The sequence below is a fragment of the Dufourea novaeangliae genome, unplaced genomic scaffold, assembly GCF_001272555.1.
Source record: "Dufourea novaeangliae isolate 0120121106 unplaced genomic scaffold, ASM127255v1 scaffold21, whole genome shotgun sequence".
NCBI classification, from domain to species: Eukaryota; Metazoa; Arthropoda; class Insecta; order Hymenoptera; family Halictidae; genus Dufourea; species Dufourea novaeangliae.
Window position 1 is genome coordinate 3,064,745 of NW_015373910.1, and position 23,358 is coordinate 3,088,102.

Sequence of the window (23,358 nt, forward strand, 5' to 3'; positions counted from 1 at the left end):
ACAAGGGTAATTTTGTCCCAAAGCCAAAAAATGGAAATTTTCGATTTTGCAGCTCACCTGCAAGTATTTTTACGTGAAATACATTTTCACGCATAAATCAACATAATTTAATAATTCCCAGAGCCACAACATCGAAACTGGTAATTTACTGACTTGGTACAAAGTTACCCTGACCAAGTTAACCTCTTTCCCAGCCCTCGGAATTACTTTATCACCAATAATATTCTAACAACAAAAGGAACTTGTGTACCTATCGCAATTGTAAGTTAAATATTAATATCAATAAATTGGTATTTCACTTTGCCTCAAAGAAAACTGATGATATTCCTGTTTGTTAAATCCATTCTGATATCGTCACCACGAGTCTGACTCGTTGTTACAAGGCAATGTGTTAAAGTTACCCTAACTTATGGTACAGTAAAAAACGTACAAAATAACAGCAGAATTGGAAGATCTCCGTCATCAATCGTAAAAAGAACTGACCTACCCATCAATCAGCGACAAGGAACACAATTTCGGTGCAATTAACACGTTCTACATTCCAAATAAACACGCGAAATCTGCCTGTGTGGCACGCTTGCTTCTTCCATCGCCCGGAACACTGTTCCCCTTATCTCTTCAGCTCGCGGAAAATCGTTTCGCTTGTCGCTGAACCGGTCATCATTCGCGCGTTTCCTCCCGATCCACCGTTCCGGCCCATCAGCAACGTATGTATTTTCGCGAATCTGACGATCAGAGGAGATAGATCGTGACGATTAAGGATGCAGAGCTTCGGATGAAAACTGGCGGCTCACCGACGGCCGAGAGGCTTCGAGCCGCGCAGCCCAGGCTCTAACGATCGACGAACGGCGAAAAAGTTTAACGATCGTGTAAAGCGTACGCACGCGAACCATCTTATCCGGGCAATTATGTAAAAGAGACTTTTGTCGGTGCCTGTTTCAAGTTTTATGAACAACGAAGCTGCTGTTTCGAGCCGTCTCGGAGATCTAATGGCCTCGCACACTCTTACGCGGTTACACATGATCGACCGGGTGAATAATGTGCGATGTTGTTTATTGTCCGACTCGCGATCGGGCTTCTTACACGTTCGACGGTGCTGTGTGTCGCTTAATTGATATGTAATATAAGTCCACGGTTTTTGAATAATAGGTTTTATTTTTAGATCGATTTTGATAAGAAGATTTATTGGATTGTTGGGTATAAAAAGTTGTTTCAAAGTTGTAACTGGGATTCGGAAGTTATTTCCCAGATGACGCCGTATTTCCAACGGACGTCTGTTTTATGTTCAGGTTATATCCGAATGTCCTGCGTCTATTATGAACGTCCTTAGGAGGTTTGTAAGACTTAAATTTCATGTGTTCTAGAAACGTTCGCCCTGAAAGTTCTGCGGATATTTTTAAGACTTAAATTTTGGATGTTATAGAAAAGTCCGTTCCGAAAGTCCTATGGATGCTATGAGGACTTGAATTTGACATGTTCTAGGAATGTCCGTTTCTTAGGTCTTACGAATGTAGGATTTGAATTTCGGATGGTTTTGTACAGTAAGTTTGGTTCACTTTCATTCAAAACATTTCTTGAAAGTTATAATATGGCTGCTTAATTGCAAATGCGGTATGCACTGCTCATTGCCACCTTAAAGTCGAAAATTGATTTCGAATAAATTAAAAGGGTAAAATTTGAAGATTTAAGTTTCATGTATTCAAGTGGTCAGTAATAAACAGTATATACAAATTAATGAACAATAAAATTTGATTTGAGTTATAGAGAGTTGAGTAAATTCACTGTTTCAGACAGTGATGTATAAAAATTAGATTTGGATTACTGGTTTCAAGTTAAAGGTAATACATAAAATAGTATTAAACTATGTTGAAATCTTAATTTCAGTCCATTTTGCAACTTAAAAGATGCTACAAATACATAAACATCCGCAATCTGTTTACACCATTAATCATTTTAATTCTTTCATAAAGTTTCATATCTTAATTCCTAGTGTCAATACTTGTAATTAGCATTTTTCATGTTTTTCATTTTTAAGGTTGTATTATAACAACAAACTCTGTTACAACATATCTCTATAATGAACGAAATCTGACACTCTGCATCTCTTTCGGAGGATTGACGACAGTTATACATCATGTCGAAATCATTAAGCTTAACTCACAACGAGCGAACCAGAAGGTTAATCGCGTGAATTTCCAGTTGTAAATGGAAAACAGTGGAGCAACGGCTCGACCCGCGTTTAATCCGAGTTTCACGCATTGTGCAAGCGACTTTGGCGGTGGTAATGACGCAAGTTCAGCTTTCCAGGGGAACTCGGGACAGTTTAGCTTTTCCCAGCACACGAGCTGTCATCGTTAACAGAAACAGAACAATTATTGCGTGTATCTCGGTATCATTTACATGCAGGTGTTAATTTTCAAGACCTAACGTGGCGTGTTCTTGAAATTACGTTCCATAAATAGCAATAAAAAATCCATTAATAAAAAGAGAATTTATAAAAGACACTCGCCTTTAAATGTAAAGCATAAAAAAGTATAATCTAGAAGGCAATTTGTTGCAATTTAATTGTTCTGAAATGTGATTAAAACGATATTTATTTTGATCTAATTTACTGAGAAATACAGCCTTGAAAATGTTAAATTGGACATACAAGGATCAAGTCTGTAGTAATTGAAGATTTCCATGGGTGAAGTGGTAATGTAACATTTTTGCCAAAATTGAGTTTTCCTAGTGAAAGTAGTTGGTACTTCCGAATAAAATTATTTCTAACTGTGAAATAATTTGTTCTTAAGAAATGGGAAGTAACACAAGAAGTGGGCGTGAAATTTAAGTACCTTGGATACTAAACAAAAATATTTAAAAACATAGTACCTATTGGAGTACAGTAAATCCTCGATGAGTGTTCCAGGGCTCCTCGGCATTGACAAGGAGAGGTCCTCAGGTGTAACCCTGGCTTCTTAATGAGGTCTGGCACAGCGATAGAGCTTGGAATTCTGGAGCGAATGATACTTGTTTCAGCTGCATATGGCCATTAGTTTATGAAATATTTAATGTTCAGTTCTGAGGAGCCTTCGAGTATTCGTCGAGGATTTACTGTATGATTTTCATTTCGGATCATATAGACCGGATGCAAACAGCAAGGTTAATATCTGTAATATAAACAACAAATTTATGAAGTGCTGAAAACCTTTTCGCCATTCTATGAATGTTCCGAAGCGGACCCGAGTTATATTCTCTCAGGGAGAAATTACAATATGTATATAGACTGCGGATTTTATGCATTCATAGCCAAAGGTCTCTGTCAAATAAAATGAAAGACGAAACTTTCATCAGATACACCGAGTTTTATATTTTATTCTTAACCCAATAAGATACTTTATAATCATAACAAATATCTATTTTTGCTATTATAGTCCGCAGTTAGTAATGCAACCACCTCGTCCCCTGGAGCCTTCACTTCTAACAGAAAACAATTTACAATCCTAAAGTACCAACCCTTAACCACAATGAAATCTTACAAACTCAAAGAAAATATAACACAATTCTCCTATTTAGAATAACCACAATCAACCACAACAAAATATTGCTACGCCTTTGAAAACAGGAACCAAACAGTTTTAAAATCGCCTACTCCACTGATTTCTTCTATTAATTCTAAGAAGAAAAAAAATCGAAAAAAAAGTGGTGGATATCTTCCTTTTAACCATCAATACATATCGTCGCAGAGAAGATTGAAACGAAGTAAAACGTCGCCTTGGAAGCTCGAAGCGATGCGAAGAAAAAGGGGAACGGTCAGCGGTCCGGAATGGCCGCTGATTTAATTTTCCATTTTAATATTATGTGTAGTCTCTCATTCGAACACCTTCGTATCCAGCGAACGGACGCGGCGACGGGTATACAAGGGCGACGGATTATATCTTCGTTCGTTTCAATAGCGAAACACTTCTTCCACGCCGGTTCATCCGCGCTTCGGTTCCTCCCGCCTGGAATATTAATTAGTCTCCTGTCACTGACGCATAGTCCGCGCGCGCTGCTTTCTTCCGAGCGTTAATTTTCTATAATGCATTTGGCGTAATTAACCGCCGCCGCTCAGGGCATCGCTAATAAAGAGAAAATTATTGGATTACGTTCGCGCGATTGAAATAAACGCTCGGGGACCGCTTCATTGAACTCGCGTCAATCGCCAACGTAAAGCGTCGGGTTTCGTGCCGAGATTTCCGTTCGGCGTAGGTACCTACTAATGAATGACGATCGTTAAAGCGACCTATATAATTTTTTTTCTTCGTTTGATTTTTTCTTCTTTTTTTTTTCTCGTTTCGTTTAACGGCTGATTGAGTTTTCTCAAAGATTACCATTCCAGTGTATGTCGAAACGTGAGGAAGTGTTGGAACGTTTCGACGAAATATTAATTCCTGATGAAGAAGATGGTGCCCGTCGCGGAGTATCTAGTAGGTAGGCTTAATTAACGAGCGAGTTTAATGATCTGGATTTAATGAAAATTACACCGGATACACGTCACGCATCGCGGCTTGTCGCGAGAATATGTAAACAGGGAAGATGGTAACAATTTACGCAATTTTCCGCACGTACTGTTTTATACTTTAGCAGATAACGACTACTTGATACTGAGATCTCGATGGATTTAAAGATTATTGTTCCTGGGGATGATTTTATTTGCATTATACGGTAAACGCACCAGTAAATTAACACTTAAAAGATTTTGTTCGACAGTAACGTTAATAAATATTTAGCATATGAAAATTAGATTTTATATTATCTGTACCTTTTTATAACGTATAGATCATCATTCGAAAAATTGGAAAAATGCAATTAATGGAGTTAATAATAACATTAATAAATATTTCGCACATGAAAATTGGATTTTATAGTATATGTACCTTTTTATAATGTGTAGATTTCAATGTTAAAAATTGGAAAAATGGAATTAATGTAACATAATGAATGGGCAATATTTAGTAAATGAATATTACTAATCAATGGCGCAAAAATTGTTTGAATATAAAGGAAAGAGAATTGTAAGAATTGAGGGAGTGAACAATTGTTGGTTTAAAACAATTTAAAAATAAATAAAATCATATAAATGTTATATACACTGTCATTTCAAAGTCTGAAAAATAGTTTTGTCTCTAATTGGTTTTCTTTCTAAAAAATACATCGACCATAATTACAATTTTTTATTGTAAATTGCACCCAAATAATTTTCCAACACATAATATTTGTAATAAAATAATGTTATCAATATAGAGAGGTGTTCATTGATCCTAAGAACCAAAGCTGTTCTATCTAAGCTTTTGGATTACAGTGTAAATTTGACGATAAACATTAGACTGGCAGATTTCTATGTAAATTCAGATGTTTATAGATTAATTTACTGATTTGAGATTTTGTCAGAGACTCGCTTCCTTTATTAAAGGTGTTGTTAGTTCAAAAGTAAAGTAAAATTAGTACTCACCTTTCAAAAACTTTATACTATGTAATATTTTGCATGTTCACATTGACGATAAATGTATAAAATCCACAATCTACTGATTATAACATTTCTACAGAAGACTCGCAAAGTAAACTTCGTCAGCAGTTTCAACAGAATTTTTCAATCTAGATTCTTCGAAGTCCTAAAATTATTATTATTAACAAGATAAGTGTCTAATCTCTTCGAAAAATTAGCTCGATATAATTATTTAGTACGAACAACTTCTTGCAATTAGTTGGCCGCAATAGATCGGCGAGTTCATTTGCGCAAACATACACAATCTCACGTGACTCGTCGATAAAAGGCATCGACTGGAACGATAAAATTGCGCGGCAACAATATGACCGAGAACGATCATCAATGAACGGACTTCAATTACACTCTGGTTTAATTAAATGTCGATAGGAGTCGGCTGATAATACTGAATATTTTTTAGGTAGCCTTTCATTCATTAACCACCGGGAACTTGTTAACAATTAAACGTATTTTTACTTTTCATTTGAAAAAAACGGAATTGAAACGGTTCTTGCCTTTCAGACCAGAACTTGAATTCTATCGAGATAATAAAAAAATATACAAAGACAGATTTTCTGTACATATATAGTTATGTATGTAGTTGATCTAGATCGGCGACAGGAAACAATGAATTTAACGAAGATAAGACTGACGGAAGAGATTACAAAATATTTCTGTAGATAAGCAGCGACTTCGTTCAGAAAGCGACGAAACGTTTACCGAATCTTGTTCAGATCATCAGTCCAGATGTAGTCGTAATTAAAAGTGTTGAAATGTTTTTATAAAGTATATTTTTATTAGCTGCAGGCCATTGGTCACTGATTTAGTTCAGAAAGACATGTATTTGGTGGAACGGTTGTGAAATATTAGAGGCACCGAAAGAGGTTGCTTTCGAGACGCTAATAAAATGGTAGTAAATGCCAGTTGGGATTGAGTTGTAACGAAATGTCATTGACCGTTCCTATACATAGATCTACCACAGAGAAGTAAACTGATTGGAACTGTGATGGGAAATACCTTCTTTGTGCAGTTAGGCAACCTAAGATTCCATGAAATGAAATTCTTTATAGATCAGTTCAGAGTGACTATATTAATAAGTAATCTTCGTCTGCTATAAAATCCAGTAAATCCTTGTAAAAGTCCACTAATATACATAAATGATCAATGATCTGTAAAAATCATTTAAATGATAGATTAACAATCTTCTGATTTCTTGCACCCTTGAAACAACAAATATATTGAAAATATCTTACTAAGAGAGTAACGTAGGACTTTCATAAAATGATGAGTGTAAATTGTATTTTAAAGAATTAAATTTCGGAAAGAAGTCATTGAAGACTGCGGATTGTATGCATTTATAGCCTAGAGTTCTGTGAAATACAATAAAAGACAAAACTATCATCGAATGCAACAACTTTTCTATTTTATCCTTAACTCAATAACAGAGATGGGCAAATGTATTATCTAGATAAAAAGTTTCAAATAACGAATAAAAGATGAACAAAATATTTCGTCATTTTTCAATGATCCAACGTGGCAATTCGAATTATTGTAATAAAATAATATTCTTTCTTGAACGAGTAGACATTTGGTAAATAATTATTTAAATACTGCTGCTTCTTGTCATGTATTATTCGAATAAAATTGTGCCCATCTCTGCTCAATAACATACTAAAGCGAAGATAGAAATTCCAACCTCTGTTCTTGTCATGAAGAATTAATTTATAAAATTTTATTTTACATAAAAATCCGCAGTCTACACTCCACTTACTGGTACGCCTATCAATGAAATATTTCTGAAAACTATCCACGTCTCTGAAACGACTGAATCTAACGAGAACAAGACAGATTGAGAAACCAATCAAACCTTCCCAGACTGACCAGCTCTTGCTGCCTGGTTGACAAATGAACTCACCGAAAACAGGACTCCTCAATGCCCTCGTATGGCGGCGGTTCGCCTGGGAAAAGAAGTCTGGACACCCGCCGCGTGGATCTCTCACGTCTGTCAGACGTGACACGTTTATCTTAAACACTGTTACGTTAAACACCCGCGGAACTCATTAGTCAGGTTGGCCGCTCGCGCGGGCCGCGTTACGTGCGGTTGGCTATGCTAGTTGGCCCCCATTAGCGAAATTAGAAGCGGAGTATTTTAAACGCCGTGTGTAATGGAAGCGCCGCGGAACAATTGTGGATTTCATTTAGCCGTGTTTCTTTTTGTGTTTCGACTGCCCGCCGCTGGATTAGCCACGGTTGTTTGTTGTTCGCCCACGCGAAAATCTTTCGGCTCGTTTGGGGAAAGGAATTGTTGGCTGATTCAGGGAAGAAGAATCGACAATATTCACGCCTGCTCAGAACAGACGATGTTCATTTGTATTAAGAACAAAGGCTGCTTCATCTGAGCTTTTGGATTACAGTTGAAATTTTATAGTTACCTTTAGACTACAGATTTGTATGTAAATTCAGATTTTTATAGATCGATTTACTGATTTGAAACTTTGTCAGGGGCTTTTTACCTTTATTTTGGACTGGAATTGGTTTAACGTTTTGCGTACGAATAATAAATGAAGAAAATTTTATAGTGAGCGAGGAAAGTGGAGTTTGTTAGTTTGGGTGCAGAATAATTAGATTGTGAATGTGTATACACGTTCGCTAGCTGTTTTATGAAAACGAACAACAAGAGAAGAGGATATTTTAAAGGAAATTTTGACTTGAGGAGCTTATTCGGTTAAAGATTCACGTAAAGAGAATCAATACACTGAGCTCGGTGTCTAATAAATAATAATTTTTTGTGAAAGTAGTATTAATAATATAACATCATTATCATACATTGAAGTACATACAAGGCGACTAAGCATGTATGTGAAAATTGCAGAATAAAAATAAGCGCTTGTAGATACCTACTAGTGTCAAGAACTATTAGACTTAGCACGAAGAGTTAGGTGTGTTGAAACCTAAGGACATGAATAGTATAGATAAGTAACTGTAACTCGTGTCTATAAGTGCACCAGTAAGTAGATTGTCATGTTTGGCTAAACTCAATGTTGGTTTCTAAGAAATTGAAGAATTTATGTTAATTTAATAATATCAAGAGATAGAAAGATATTCAGTGCAACCTTGGGTATCATCTCACTCAAACAAATTAAGAAACTAAAATTTGTTTCAAAAATTTATTATCTTTCTGTTGTCGTTTTCATTGTTATTCACATATACACGATAGTGTTACTAAAATCATACGATCATTATTTTTATTATCCACGCCTGAAATATACGATTAAAAATCGTCCAAAACAGTTGCTCGTCAACACTAGAGTTTGTTGAATCAGCTGGTTTCCGTGACGCCGATCTCGTTCCAAGATCTCAAAGTCTTCGAATATAATGAAGATCGAACGAGGAAACGAGTTCGACCGTGGAAAAAGCAGGAATTGGTCAAGACCGCGACGGGTCCGCCGCAAAACAACAGGAATAAAAAGTTCCGAGTTAAGTGGCACTCCCTTCGAGGCATAAACAAGCGTTAGGGACATGAATGGGATCACGTAAAAAACAGATTTCCACCCTCGATCTCGTACACGAAACGTGATTTCAGGCCGTCAGCTCGAAGGAAGGGTGGAAAAAGGGCGTTACGGATTGGGGCTAACCCTGTAAGCGATCCCAGGGGCTCGTCAAGAACGATCTTATGATTGACCGTGTTACGGCGCTCCCTGTAGACCATTTTCCGGGCGTATCTTCGAAATACATTCGAACGAGATGCTGTGCGGACAAGAAAGAACGCTAGGGTTCTGTATTCCGACGTTTCTTGGCTCTCTATTGCGATTCGAGTCGGTATTATGGTGGTAGGCTGAGGCATAATCGAGATATTCGACGATAAGTCAGAGATCTGTATTGATCCTGGAAGTAATAACGATCAACGTGTAATCGTCTATCAGAGCAGTACACATGACAGGGTCTTTGAGTATTTAATTGCACTATTTGTGCAAATAAATTTTGAGTATGGAATATTTTAGAATATATATTTTGATAGTTTGAGCAGGATGGATGAAAGAAAACTTGGAATTTTGACTTCAGAGGAGTGCAGTGATTATTGTGATACAGTATCTGAAGGAATTACAGTATTTTAAGGAATTACGTGTGAGTGTTCTTAGGTATTGAGTACCCAGAAGTATACTTATTTTAATTCTTTGGTATTATTCTATTTTGTTCAAAGCATACTGGAAACAATTAATTAAAAATATAAAGTGGTTGGAAATATAGCTTGTTGAATTCAATCCCTAAATTATGGACAATTATGGAGCCGGGAATTAAATGGATTATCAGAAACTTTATAGAGATTTCTGCAGTACATTGTAAAACTATAATTTAAAAGGTATTAACTATATTAATATTCCTTTAATTATTGCTAATATTGCTAACCAATTCGAATTTTCTAAACACTATATTACTCACAATAGAAGTTAAGTTTTGCATGAATTCGTCATGTGCGTGTTTAAAAACGACCTAAAATAAATACGAAACGTCAAATTACAAACGCTTTCTATTTTTTCATACTCCAAAATAAGGGTCTAATCGGATTGGCATAAACAGCGATGTCAGTAGCACGCAGTTTAACTCGCATTGTACATAAGCAAAGGGGCAGCAACTAGCCAGCGGACCATTGTTCGTGACTTAAAATAGCAACTTGTGAAGCGATAAGTATGCAAAATATCGCAGCAAGAATGTGGCAACAAAATTACTACTATCTTCGAGTTCAAATCAAAACTGCTTTCTGTAACATTAACCGCACTTTATAGTGCCAAACTATCGGTCAATAAATTTATTTTGCAAGTTATATTTACATAAATTTCTCCTCCACTTATATCGTAAACTTCACAGTCGTTTAACATCCAATTCCTTATACAGACATCTCGAAACCACGTACACAAACCAAGACTGCTCAATATCGTCTCCCAGACAATAAACCTAACAAAAAAAGAAAGTAGTGAAGTCACTAATCCCGAAAGAAACTATCAATGATCAGATCAAAAGCCGTCCCATAACACTTTTCAAAACAAACCCCAAAAGTGGGGCCCAGATGCAGCCTTCTTGCAACGATACCGAATCCCCTCGCAGCTGTGCCGATTATTAGAGACAGCGCGAGTTAACGGTGAACCGACCTGGAAATGCACCTACCTTTCTTCTCGTCATCCTCGTCGGCGTGATCGGCACCGTGATGAAGATGATGGGCGGCTGGATGGTGGCTAGTTATCGCCGGCACCAGGGGGTGGTTCCCCAGCGCCGGATGCGGATGATGAGGATGATGATGACTGAGAAACCTGACAGCAGCTGCTGCGGCCTGATGCTGGGCCACACGGGTGTCGCCCTCTGGAAGAGCCTGGCCGGTCTCAATAAGGAACCACCGGAACCACCGGAACCGCTACCAGGAGGCAGTGGGAAGGACAGACCACCTCCTGGTTCCAGGACCATGTTTGGTACCAACTTGATGGCTAACTGTCTCTCCTCGGGAGAGGCCTCACTTCTTTTGCATTTATAGTCCTCCACCTGTCTTCTGTCAACGTCACTCCTCTGATGTCTATTTGTCTGTTATGTTCATTGGAATTGACAGCCGAGAATCACAATCTTCTTGGGTTCAGCTGGCTGAACTGGTTGAATTGACATGGAAGGAATCCCGAACAAGTTTCTGGTCGACAGGCCGAATTGAGATGTTTATTTACATCTTCTTTAACCCACAGCTTCACTTTATACGGAGTCGCATGATTTTTGTAGGGTGTTTCTGGTTGTGTTAATTGCGGTCATTGGAGCTCGATGTTGATGGATGAAAAATGGTTGATTAATAAGTTCACGTGGTTGTCTGGGGAAGAATTCGTACGGAGCCACTGGGCGCAGGTGCCGTCGGAAGGTGTGCCTCGTAACTTCGTCGGTTTCAAGGGGTTAATCTTTCGGTAACAATCGGAATAAAACGTTTCTATTATCCTAGGCGGTAGCAAATATATTCTCAACAATACCGTGAAGTGTCGCACACATTGACAATTCTTCTGTCGATATAAAAAAATCCTGGAGTTATTGAAGCTAGCCGAGGGAAACTTTGTTAAACACGGTCGACACGGGTCAGTCTTAAGAGTCCTTTATTTCCCACACAAGCACAGTCTCCCTGAAATGTCACTCCAGTCACTGATACAATTTTTCGTGAACTGTTCGCAGAATCAACTCAATCTTCAGTCCACATACTAATCTCGATATCATCGATTCTCGATGAAATGTCTTTAACACTCGAACAAGGACACCGAACAAGGAAGATTACCAAACTTGTCCATTGACGAAAACACCGCGGTCCAACACTGTTTAGATAATCAACACTTCCTGGCTGGATCGTACAGCACCTGGACGGTACGTTACGCAATCGTCACCGACGAAAACACTGATCAGCTGACGTGATTGGAAACACGGCCGACCGGACGGGTCTGGTTTGCGGTCGAATTCGGCCGCGGTAACGAACGGATTCCAGGGATTCCTTGCTGGCAAGGTCCTGTTAGTGTTAGGACCACTACGGCACGAGCCAACGGCACAGCACTATCTGCCCGGAGAGCGAAGTCAACGGCTCCCCTCTGTACACGAAGCCGAAACTGGTTTCGGTCGCCACCCAGTGCGCGTGGATTGGTCGACGCCGCGGTGGGTTCACCGGTGCCGCTCCATTCCCGGCCAATCGGGACGTACGGATTACGCGGTGAACCCCGCCTAGCCGGCCGGTTTTTTTTGCCCCGGAATTGAATCGACGCCCCTCGCCTTCCAGTAATGGGAACCGTGGTGGGGATGAATCAATTGGTGGCTGCCCTGAAACCGGCCGCAAGATGGCTCCTTCCTACCCCACAGCATTCGTGAAATCACCCTTGCCCTGTGGACCCTCTCGATTCTGTCGACCTTAGCCACTGGTTCCTCGAGCTACGAGAGATATATACACTCTTCTCTTCGACGGTTAAATTTTCTCTGCTCCCACGGAGAATAAATATCGTTGTCCTTGGGATTCCTTGATCCTCGTCGATTTTTAAATGTCCTACAAAAATCACAGGGAACAGATTCGTGAAAATCGAATGAAACACCGATCAGAGGAATCGATGTCGATACTGTGAGAGTGTCTATTGACAATAAGATATTCCAGGGAAGGTGCTCGAGAACGTTTCCCTTTCTTCGCGATCGGTCTACGACGATTGTTGTGCTTCCACCACTCCGCGCCAGCCCCCCCCACCAATCGGGTTACACCCCTCCAGCCCTCGAGGGCACGATCCTCTTTTAATAAGAGGAGCTCGGAGCTCGGAGGCGTTAAGTAATTACATCTATTCTCTTCTGGGGAGGAAATTACCTGCGCCTCGGGGTGGGAAAAATTAGGAAATTAAAATTAACCCCCGCCACGAACCCCTCTCGCCCCTCTCCTTTCGCTCGCCATTCTTGTCCTCCGCTTCTTTCTACCTGTCTCCGTTCAATCTTCCCCCTCTCTCTCTCTCTCTCTCTCTCTCTTTCTCGCTCTTTCTTTCTGTCTCCTGGCTTCGCGCACTCCGCTGGAACTCTTCGTTCTCGAATTTAGGAGGAGCCGGCGGCCATTACCGCTTACGTAATCTTTTTACAGTGGCGGCAGCACCTTGTTAAGCAAAGTTATTTAGCGCGCGACGCCGAGTTCCGCCCGGTTCGCCGGCGTGTCCCCATCTATCCGAGTCGAAAACTCCGGTCCTCCCATCTATTTCGACGAGAACGATGCCTCCACGACGATTACTCGATGATACTGTATCATGTACCCGGTTAATGAACATCTCGTTCACCAGTTTTTCTTGCGGCGAACGTGATACTTCATTCGCGATATGTCGATTAACGATCTGTAACTGAAGAATCGAATGATTTGATATAGAAAAAGTTCTGAAAATGGATAGATTTCTTGCAATGTGTTTACCATATTTGCAATCCAGTAAGAGTTGGACGTAAATTCTAGAAATATTTAATGTTTCATATACATACAGTAATCCTTAGTTTCGACGAAGGTGAGTTTCTTTTATTACCTGTTTCAAAAGTAACATTTATACAGGGTGTGATGTAATAAAGGATAAGAATGAAAAATGCATGACTGTACGTACTTACAATAGTAAATCGAAAAGATGGAGTTGAATTTTCTTATACGAGGCTTTATAGTTCAGAAACACAACGTTGAATACGCTTGAGGCACGCAATGCTTTTAATCGATTTACATATTAGTGTAAACTTCAGTCAATATATATAATTATTTATAGCAGATACAGTATATTCTTTTAATGAGTTTTGTAATTGGGAAACCTACTTTTTAAATTACTTTCGCATGCAGAATCACCTGCTTCTTTCTTGCAGTATTTTTCAAGAACTTTTACTTTTCAGAAAGTTATAAATAGTGCAATTATTACAAACAATTCTGATACACTTTATGCTTACGTTTCAGTTTTATTCATTAAATACTCGTTTCCTCAGCAGCTAAATACGCGTGTCGGGGGAACTGCAGTCTCCACGAATTAAAAATTCGTCGTATCCTACTTGTGGGGCGGCTGGAGCTTGCAGAATTTATACTCGAGGAGCACGCGCTCGTCTGGGGATACGCTATCGGCTGACAAACGCGTCTGCAGTCAATTTGCCTACGAACAGATGCGTTTCTATTATCTGCGAGGGGCGTCTGCTCTTTGTGAATGCATAAAGAGGCATTACTAATAGATATAAAAGTTATTAGAATAGTGGGAAAAATCGTTCTGCAAACACCACCTTTTACACACCCTATGTCTGCTTATATTCTTTTATGTTTATTACATTATGTTTAATTTTATGCATTTATATCCTATAGGGCTCTGCAAAATAAAATAAACGTGTTTTCTATTTTCTTTTGAATAAGATACTCAACCTTCATTAGGAGAGATTGAAAAAGGGCAACAGACTTTCAGTAGAGAATAACTGAAATTAATAATTTAAAAATAGTTTTCTTCCTTTAAATTAGATTGTTTATTTAGTAAAATAGTAACATTAAATTTTTAATTATTCATTATATATACTATTATTTGTATATAATATTATAGTTTTCATTATGAAGTAGTAAAAGAACCTAAGAGGCTCTTTTATCCAGATGAAGGATAAGAAAGAAAAATCCACAGTGTAGTCACTACAATACTTTTAAAATATAAAAATATCTGTGATGGATATTCCTACGTATAATAACAAATGCAACATGGTATACGATCATCGATAAAATACGAAGAGACTTCTAAATACCAACAATAAAAAATAAAAATTGTTAACCACCAGATATTCCAAGAGTCTGGTTCACCAACCAAATATCCCAGCGAAACGACTGTTCGTGGGACCTAAGTCCTAAGCAGGTTCCAGGCATATTAGTCTATAACAGTATTTTATTAAAATATAAAAAGTACTACAAAGTACCAACAGAAAATAAAGCGTTCAACTGAAGATTAAAAGATTTGCCTATTATTACCGATTAACAAATCGCACATAAATGAGGATATTATTTACAAAAAAGTAATCAATACAATCAAACAGTTACACACAGTATTACATTCACCCGAATCTTCTCACATTTCATCATTTCGCATTCCAAAGCCAGGCTCTGAAAACCCAAACAAAGTCGCAGAACTCGAACTCGAAGAAATCGTAATCCTTTCCGAAATCCCGCCCCTCGATAATCCATCCAGGGAATCCAAAGGAATCGTTCACCGGAAGATTTAAAACAGGGCGAAACTCGGAAGTTCGCGGAAACGTTGCATCCACCCCGTGGCCCCTTCGCCAAGTGGGGTGGTTGAAGCTGTGCGCACACGGGGGCGGAGGAGGGTGCGAGGAAACTGGCGAGTTCCTAATTTAGACAGCCCGCGCGCATTCTCCGAAGCCCTTTTGGCCGAGACCCCGGAGTGCCGTCGGAACTTCGCCGACGATTAAAACGCTTTAGTAATTAACTGGGTCTCCTCACCTTCCGCGGTAACAGTTACCAACCCACCAGCGGCCTCCTTCTACCCAACCAGTGTCGAGTACCAGACTCTCCTCATCTCCCTCCTCACCACCCCATCCCTCCTTACGCGCAACGTTCCTGTACAAGTTCCTTCGAGCGGCGGTCTCTTCTTCTCACCCTCTTTTACCTCCCTCTTTCTCGACGCTTCTGGCCCGCTGGCGCATATTTAGGGATCGCTGGTTAGAGGTTGCCCGGGCAACCACCGTCGAGAAACCCTGTGTCGTTACCAGGGCAACCTTCTCTCCTCTCCTTCATCTTCCCTCCTAACCCCTCTCACGGGCATCCCTCGTCCCCCTACCTTCCGCCACGAAGAACGGATTCAATTCGTGAGAGCGAGAACGAATCGACTTGCGAGAGTGGAAAGAGGTGTAGGCACCCTCCGAAGGGGGTGGGAGAGCGAAGAGAAGTGGAAAGAGATGCCGCACGTTCGGTGATTGTATTTGATAGCCCGGCCGTGGACGTGGAGAATGAAGATTCGACCTTGATTAAAGCCGACTGGGGCTTCTCCTTTTGAACTCTTACGCGGGATGTTTCTTCGCCGTTGGGAGAAAAGAGCGGAAGGCTAGTGGATGGAGTTCCGTGTGATTGTTTGGGGGTTATTAGGAAACGATTTTGGTGATTAGTTAGTGCTCTTGGTGGAGAGAGGACAATATATGAATTATGTGGAATAAGGTAGAAGTTAATTTGGAAATGGTGGTTGCTTCGAATTGATACCCAGGTAACACCTAATGACGCCTTGAAGACGGCTTGAAGGCGTCTTAGTGACACTGAAATTTGTTTTTCTTATATCAAACTACAACATGGACCAAGGACGCATATGTGCGTTCTAGGATGGCAGTGGGTGGCAAACTACTAGTAAGCAACTAGGAGGCAAATGAGCTGAATATAATTTGTAAGTACAGTTAATAAAAAAATGTTTAACGAAAATGAAAAGTCGTCCGAAGTCTTCGCTGCTCACAGTTCCCAAAAAACTGTAACAAAAAAATCACCGAACCTCCAGACATAAACTGTACGACACGAAAAGAATGTTCACCTGTGTTTAATAAAAAAAAGTCGTCGAGAAATGATCGTAAGTTCGATGTAGATGTAAAGATCTTCGAGAAGGAGCGGGTGCGGCTGGTAATAAAGAAAAATGGCGTCGGCGACAGGAATTTCCATGACGCCGCGGTCGGAAATTCCGAGGAGAGGAGCGAACAGAGGTCCATGAAAAATTGATCGTCCACGATATCTCACGTTTAGGCGAATCCGTTGAAGGAAAGCAAGACACGCGCTCCCCATACATCAAAAAGGCCGCCAGCGCCGGGGCCGTGCTTTAATATAAAACTTAAATAACGATACAGCGGCGTCATGACGAAAATGGGAAATAATCTTATGAATAAGTCCCTTCCCCCGGGGCGTGCTTGGCTCAGCTGGTCTCGCCGGGAGATCCCGGCAAATTTGAGAACCCCCCGCGATTTTACAAATTACCTCTACATGATCGTCGTCGCCGCTGCGACCGGCACACCGATTAATTCTGCCCGGCCTCGTCTTCTTCCGGCCGTTTCGTCGAGTTTGCAAACTTTACGGGTTTCCTTTTGACGTGCTCTGTCGGTACACGCGGGATCCTTTTTCTACACTGCTTCTGGAACGGTTTGATGAACAGACGGAACAAAATGGTGGCCTGTGAAAAGAGATTAACATCGTCTGAGTACTCAGCGTTCACGCTAATTACCTTGCATCTTATAAATCAAGAACCAAACAGATTCACTAAGTCCACTCATTTGACGTAGTAATGTGTACCTTCAATTTACAATAACTCTTTTTATACTTACATTTTTGTTGTAAAATTGTTATTAACTATATTTATGTTATATTATATTATATTTATGTTATATTAAATTATATTAATCGCAATAATAATAAAGGTATTTATCGAACGAGTGAAAAAACTCGGTCGATCGTAATGGAATCGGTGTATCTCGTTGGCTCGCTCGCAATTCGGTCGCGTTCGATAAAAATTCCATCCCCGTCCTCGTAGATAATTATTTCGCAGATAAGACCTGGGAGGAAATTTAGCCGGGGCGCTGGGCGATTCGAAAGCGCCTCCTCCATGCCCGAGTCTGTTGCCGCGTGCCAAGAGTCAGGACGACTAATTAAGTGCGCCGTAAGTTAATTGAGCCGTGTAGGAGGAGAACCGAAGACACGAGGGAAACGTTAAACTGTGTAAACATTGGGCTAATTACTTCGAGGCTTTATCGTTCACCGCAACCCGCCCTCGGTTAGTCGATTTCACGTACATCGAAAGATTTCTGTAAATGATCGGTAGATCGCGGTTGTGTCTAGAAATATCGATTTTTGTGAACTGATTTACGAATATTGGAGTCCAATAGAAATTTCGATTGCCCCATTAGGACCTCTACGATAGTTAATAGGAAATAACGAACCTCGGTGAACTTTATTAAAAGTTTAACTGTACCGATTTTTAAATACCTAATCATGTTGAAACATTAATTAATGAAATTTGTTTGCGTAAATATAAAATTGTTCGAAATCGTGTTGGGAGCTAAACGTTTTCTGAATCGCATTGTGGTCGTTCGTGAGTAATTACGTAACTCCTGATATCGCATTTATAATAGACCCCGCGATCAATGGATCACCGTTCGCTCCAACGAGCTCATGAATTGAAATTTCTCAATGCAAGCTCGGTCGCGACCTCGTCGCTCGTTAACTGACGTTTGACGTCTTTATCGGTCTTCGGCTGGTGTAGAAGAGAAAAAGAAAAGCGGGACGATCAGCGAAACGGGGGAAAAAAGCCACGGACAGATTAGATGTGCTAGTCAGGGCTGAGAACAGGGTTTAGTAGCGTTCATTAAATCGTGGTTCGTCATCGTGACGCTCTCGTGGCCCCGTTCAACTTCCGCCGTGGATCGTGCCGATTCCAATTGGAAAATGATTTGATCGTTTTTTTTTTTATGTTGAAAACAGTGAACCAATTGTACTGAGAAGAAACAACTAATTGATCCGACTGTGGGACACGCGACTTATGTAATGCCTCGAATAATTATTGCATTGTACTCTGGAACTTTCTTCAGTGTCTGTTCGGTTACGTCAGTGTTCGTTAATTGTGTGAAACCTATGTAATTTATTTCTCATGTAGCGGAACGAATGATAAATTGTGTTCAGATTTAAGACTTGTACGGAGTTCTGCTAATCGATGTTCATACTATGGTGAAATTTCGTGCAGATAGAAAAAAGATTAAATGACAGTTGAAGGGGCAGTGTATGATTCTTTTTTAATGATTTAGAAGTGTTGGGTCCATAAATAGCCATGAAAGATAAAGGACGTAACTGCCGTTTGACATTTGCAACCCCTGTGGTACCAAAAAATGTTTGATTATACAGGGTGTAACAGAAATGGAGGACCCAGAAATGGAAAACTCGTGAGGTGGTTTGAAACAAGTTTTTCCTCAGCAAAAATGTTATCTGAGGCGTTGTTAACGAGATATTAATGAAAAACTCCGTCCGAATCCTGCGGTATCGTAGACTACGTGCTGCGATTGGTCCTTCAATATTTTTGTTACACTCTGTATAAGTCAATAAATCTTCTAATACGAAAAATGCACTATATACTTTCATACACATAATATAATTTCAGTAATCACTTTCTTCGGAAGATACTTTAAATGGGGCAACCGAGGTGCAAGACGTCAAGCGCAACCAAACTTGATCAAACAGATTCCCATCTTCAGGGGATCTGTTCCCATCCCAAACCCCAAGGTCCTCAAACGGGTTCAAAAATACAATAAGTTCCCTAATAAAATTTCAGCCATTAGTTTCTTCAGAAGTTATTGCAGAAGAAGCAACTAACAAGGATGGCATTAAACGCAACCAAACTCGATCAAACAGATGTCCATCACCATCAAAATCTATCTTCTGTAACCGAATTCCCATTTTCAAACTCACGCGAGCAAGAAACTTCCTCAGAAGCAAACGCCCAGAAAATCCTCAGCTAGGTCTAAAAATGCAATAAACACTCTAACGTACATAAAATAATTCCAATGATCAGTATCTTCAAAAGATATTACAGAAGGAGCAGCTGGGAAGAATGGCTTCAAACGCAAACAAACAGATGTCCATCACCATCAAAATCTACCTTCTATACCCAAATTCGAACGTTTAAACCAACAGTAAGTACTTCAACAAATGTCCTCAGTACCAAACCAAATCCAGACAGCCCTTATCTCCCAAGAACATCCTCGAACAGGTCCAAGAATCACGAGAAATCCGTCCTCAGTTCCCGCTAACGGCTGAATCCCCGCGAATTCTCTGGTCGCTTTGCAAGTCTAATTGTCGTCGCGATCAAGACCAAGGAAGAAGAAGTATGCAGTCGGAAGCTAGGGGGCGAGAGACTCGAAGGAACGTACCTCCCTGGTGGAGGAGGCTTAGCTGATGGTTCGCGGAAGGGGAACGAGGTCTTGTAGCAGGAGTGCGAAAATGGGTTTGCCTGTGAAAGGGAGATGCAAAGATGGCCGCGGCGTAACGACGTGTCTGTGTGTTTCTTCCTTCGCCACGTTCCTTTTTTCACCTTCTTCCCGCACCAAGCTTTAACGCGGTCGCTCCATCCCGCCTGTGTTCCTTCCTTGTTCCTTCCCGTGGGGTTGAATTCGCGTCACGTGCCGGCGGTTAGTTCTGATTAGCGACAGGGCGAATGACGTACCACTGGCAGGATCTCGTGTCTCGAATACGGGAGCAGAGAACGGATACGGTGCAAGTGCCAAGACTCCGGGCCAACGTGACCAAGCCACCGGCGCTGCTTTATGGGAATTTATTTAGGGGGATCCACGGTGACTGCAGAAGCGTGCTTCGGCCGCTTACGATGTGCGGAAACCTTGCTAGGGCAGCCGATGAAAATGCACTGCATCGCGGGGGTACGTTATTCTGGATGGTTTAGGGGCGAGGATGACGAGCCTGGTGTTGGATGACCAATTAGCATTTCAGAGGACTTCAAAGAAGTAGTAAACATTTGTATGTCCTAGCTAGGTTCTAAATATATTGGCTCATTGCAGCATTTTAGTGTAATATAGGTGGTATTACAAAGTCGGGCTAACGATCGGTAGCACATGATAAGTTGACTGTGGATTTTTATGCAAACTATCGTTGCATGAAGTAATGTACAAAGACAGGAATATAAATAGAAAGTTTGTTCTTCTTTCAGGAATTTTAATGAGATAAGAATAAAGTAAAGAATTTATTTAACTCATAGTTTTGTGTGTTACTGTGTTTTAAAGCTTCTTTATGGTATAAAAGTATAAAATCCGCAGTCTAGTGATAAGTACCAGACAGAAGCGTAGTAGGTTTTCATGTTTCTTAGAAATATTACATTATAAAGTAATCTATAATCCACTGTTGATCGACAAAAAAATTCGTTCTAAGGAAACAAAGAAAGTATTTGATACGATTCGTTATATTGAATAAAAATGGTAATACCGATAATTTGCCAAACGTGGCTCTTCAAAAGTAAAATTACGCGTTCCATAGTTACTAATTAACCGCCGCGTTTTCCTGTATTAACGGCGTGTACTGTAATTAAATTAATTAGCCATCTATATGTGTCCATCATTGAACTTTCGAACATATTACACACGGATTTTCCTGTCAGTATGTTCCAATTAAATTGCGCACCGCGTCGGTATTAATGGTCGTGTTTAACTCGGATGTATGGAACAATAAGTAACAATCAATGCTCGGAGACGGGTAAAAGCGCGCAGGAACAAATTATTTTATTTTTCATTGAATAATTTGCAATCCCCCGTTTTCGAAACGATACCAGGGTTTATCACGACCTATTTTCCAATTTCTGTCGCACCGTGTCACTGAATTCGCCAGTATCGGAATATTTTTAAAAGAACGAAGTAATTAATGATTTCGGGATTGAGGACACAAATAATAAAGCAGAAAAGTTGTAAATCTTTATATTTATTAACAGTTACAGTGTGTTTATACAATACAATTACTTAGAAAGATTCAGCGAGGTAAAAAAAAACAAAGATAACTCACGAAATTACTTTTACCTGCCCTTATTAATATATTCAATCATACAAAACTGCAACCAAATACTTAACCTCTTCAAGGACGAACTAATTTACACCAGATAAATGATTTCTTTACTTTTCAACTATATTTATTTCAAATATATTTCTAAATATTAACGACAATTGTAGGATACCTTCAATTTGTTGGAGAATTTTCTAGTGAAAACTAATACACAGTAATATCTATACATCTTGTAGAATTACTGTTAGTTGATAATTCCTCATGAACCAGTTTCCTCAACCAAAACCCCCATCAACTAAAATTCACTCGAACCCCCTGGTAATTCACCCCAAACCTACCAAAAGCGTTCCAGAACACCCATCACACGGCCTGACATCAGATCCTCCAGATCGTGCATGAAACATCCAGACCCGAAGCAGTCGAACTCGGGATAACAAAGCCGTTGTCCAGCAGATACCTTGTAATCCACCTTGGAACTCGCGAGAGATTTCGACTAGACAAGAGGAGTAAAGAAGCGACTGATAATAGCAAGAAACCGGCGCGTCCTCCTAAATCACCACAAAGATGGCCGATGCTCCGCTGTCCTCCCTCGTAGCCTCTATCGAGCTTTCCTTCTTTCCCCCATCCCCTTTGACCGTTCTTCTTTCTCCAGCTTTCCTCTCCCTCGTTGTTCCACTGACTCACGAATCCAAGCTTATCGGGCCGATCTACGGTCCGCACACCTCGGTGCGGTACCATTTTCTTGAAGCGGAGGTGGCCAACAGCAGAGGCGACCGGACACACACGAGCACGGCCGAGCCGACCGGAATAATGTAGTCCCTCCGGTTGATTTATGGGTTAATAGTTAACCGGCCGTAAATAATGCTAATCACACACTTATTATACGTTCCATGCCGCGGCTATCCGCCGAGAATGTTTTGTCCCTGTGGTCGTTGGACTTTCAGAGCCTCCGAGTAGCTTCCTAGGACCCCCCTTCTTGGCCGTCTGCCTCTGGACATCTGATTGGACGGGGACTGTTATTGCCGCCAGGAGGAGTGGATCGGTGTGGTCAGTGCTTCATCTGTACCTCGTATTGTCGTACCACCTCCCCCTTTTACTCTCTGTTGCTCCCTTTTCGTCGTTAATTGACCGCGGTGATTACGGGGAATGGTAAAAATAGACGGGGACCCGGAGAGGAATTGTGCCATGGGTTCGATGGAAATGGTAGTCTTGGAATTCGCGTCGCTGGGTTGTATCGAGGGAATTGGAATTGATGGGAGAATGGATACTTGATCGGGCGAGAAATGGCGCGAGGATGGATGGAGGGAGAGGTAGAGTAATTATGGAAGGGAAGACGGGAACATTGGTAATAAGGAGTGATAGAGATTAGAGAGAGTGATTGAAGGAGCGGATGTTAATTTTATGGTGCTCGGTCTTCTATCACTGATCTTGACGGCGGAACAGTAGTCAGTGTCCTGGTCTTTAGAGATGGGTACGGCTATGGTACATTCGGTTTTTGTGCTGTTTTAGTTTTCTATTGGGTTTGTTTCGTTGTTGATGGGAGCATTGCGAACTGGAAGGCCTGAAGGTATCAATTCGATATTGCTTCAACTCTTGGGAACATAATTTTTATCGATTTCTGTAATTAAACTGTACCGTGTGAAACTGAATGGTTCCTAGTGTTGTTTGTATGTATGTATAGTTTAGCCGATCGAGACTATATCGTGCTTGAGCAAGGAAGCCATATAACTGATAGAAGTGTTCCATGGGTTTCTTGTCTGCTATATCAGATTGCGCTATTAATCCTAGTAAATAACAATTTTAATTTGGG

At 40.4% G+C, this 23,358-nt stretch overlaps 1 protein-coding gene across 1 annotated transcript in view; it reads right to left on the reverse strand.

Annotated features, from left to right (window-relative positions):
- The window catches only part of LOC107194087 (protein zerknuellt 1-like), a 61,559-nt gene extending 50,596 nt beyond the window's left edge, over positions 1-10,963 (reverse strand). Inside the window, 2 exon segments of the mRNA XM_015583651.1 lie at positions 10,670-10,844; positions 10,847-10,963. Coding sequence (XP_015439137.1) covers positions 10,670-10,844; positions 10,847-10,963 — 292 coding nt within the window.
- Between the last annotated feature and the right edge of the window lie 12,395 nt (positions 10,964-23,358).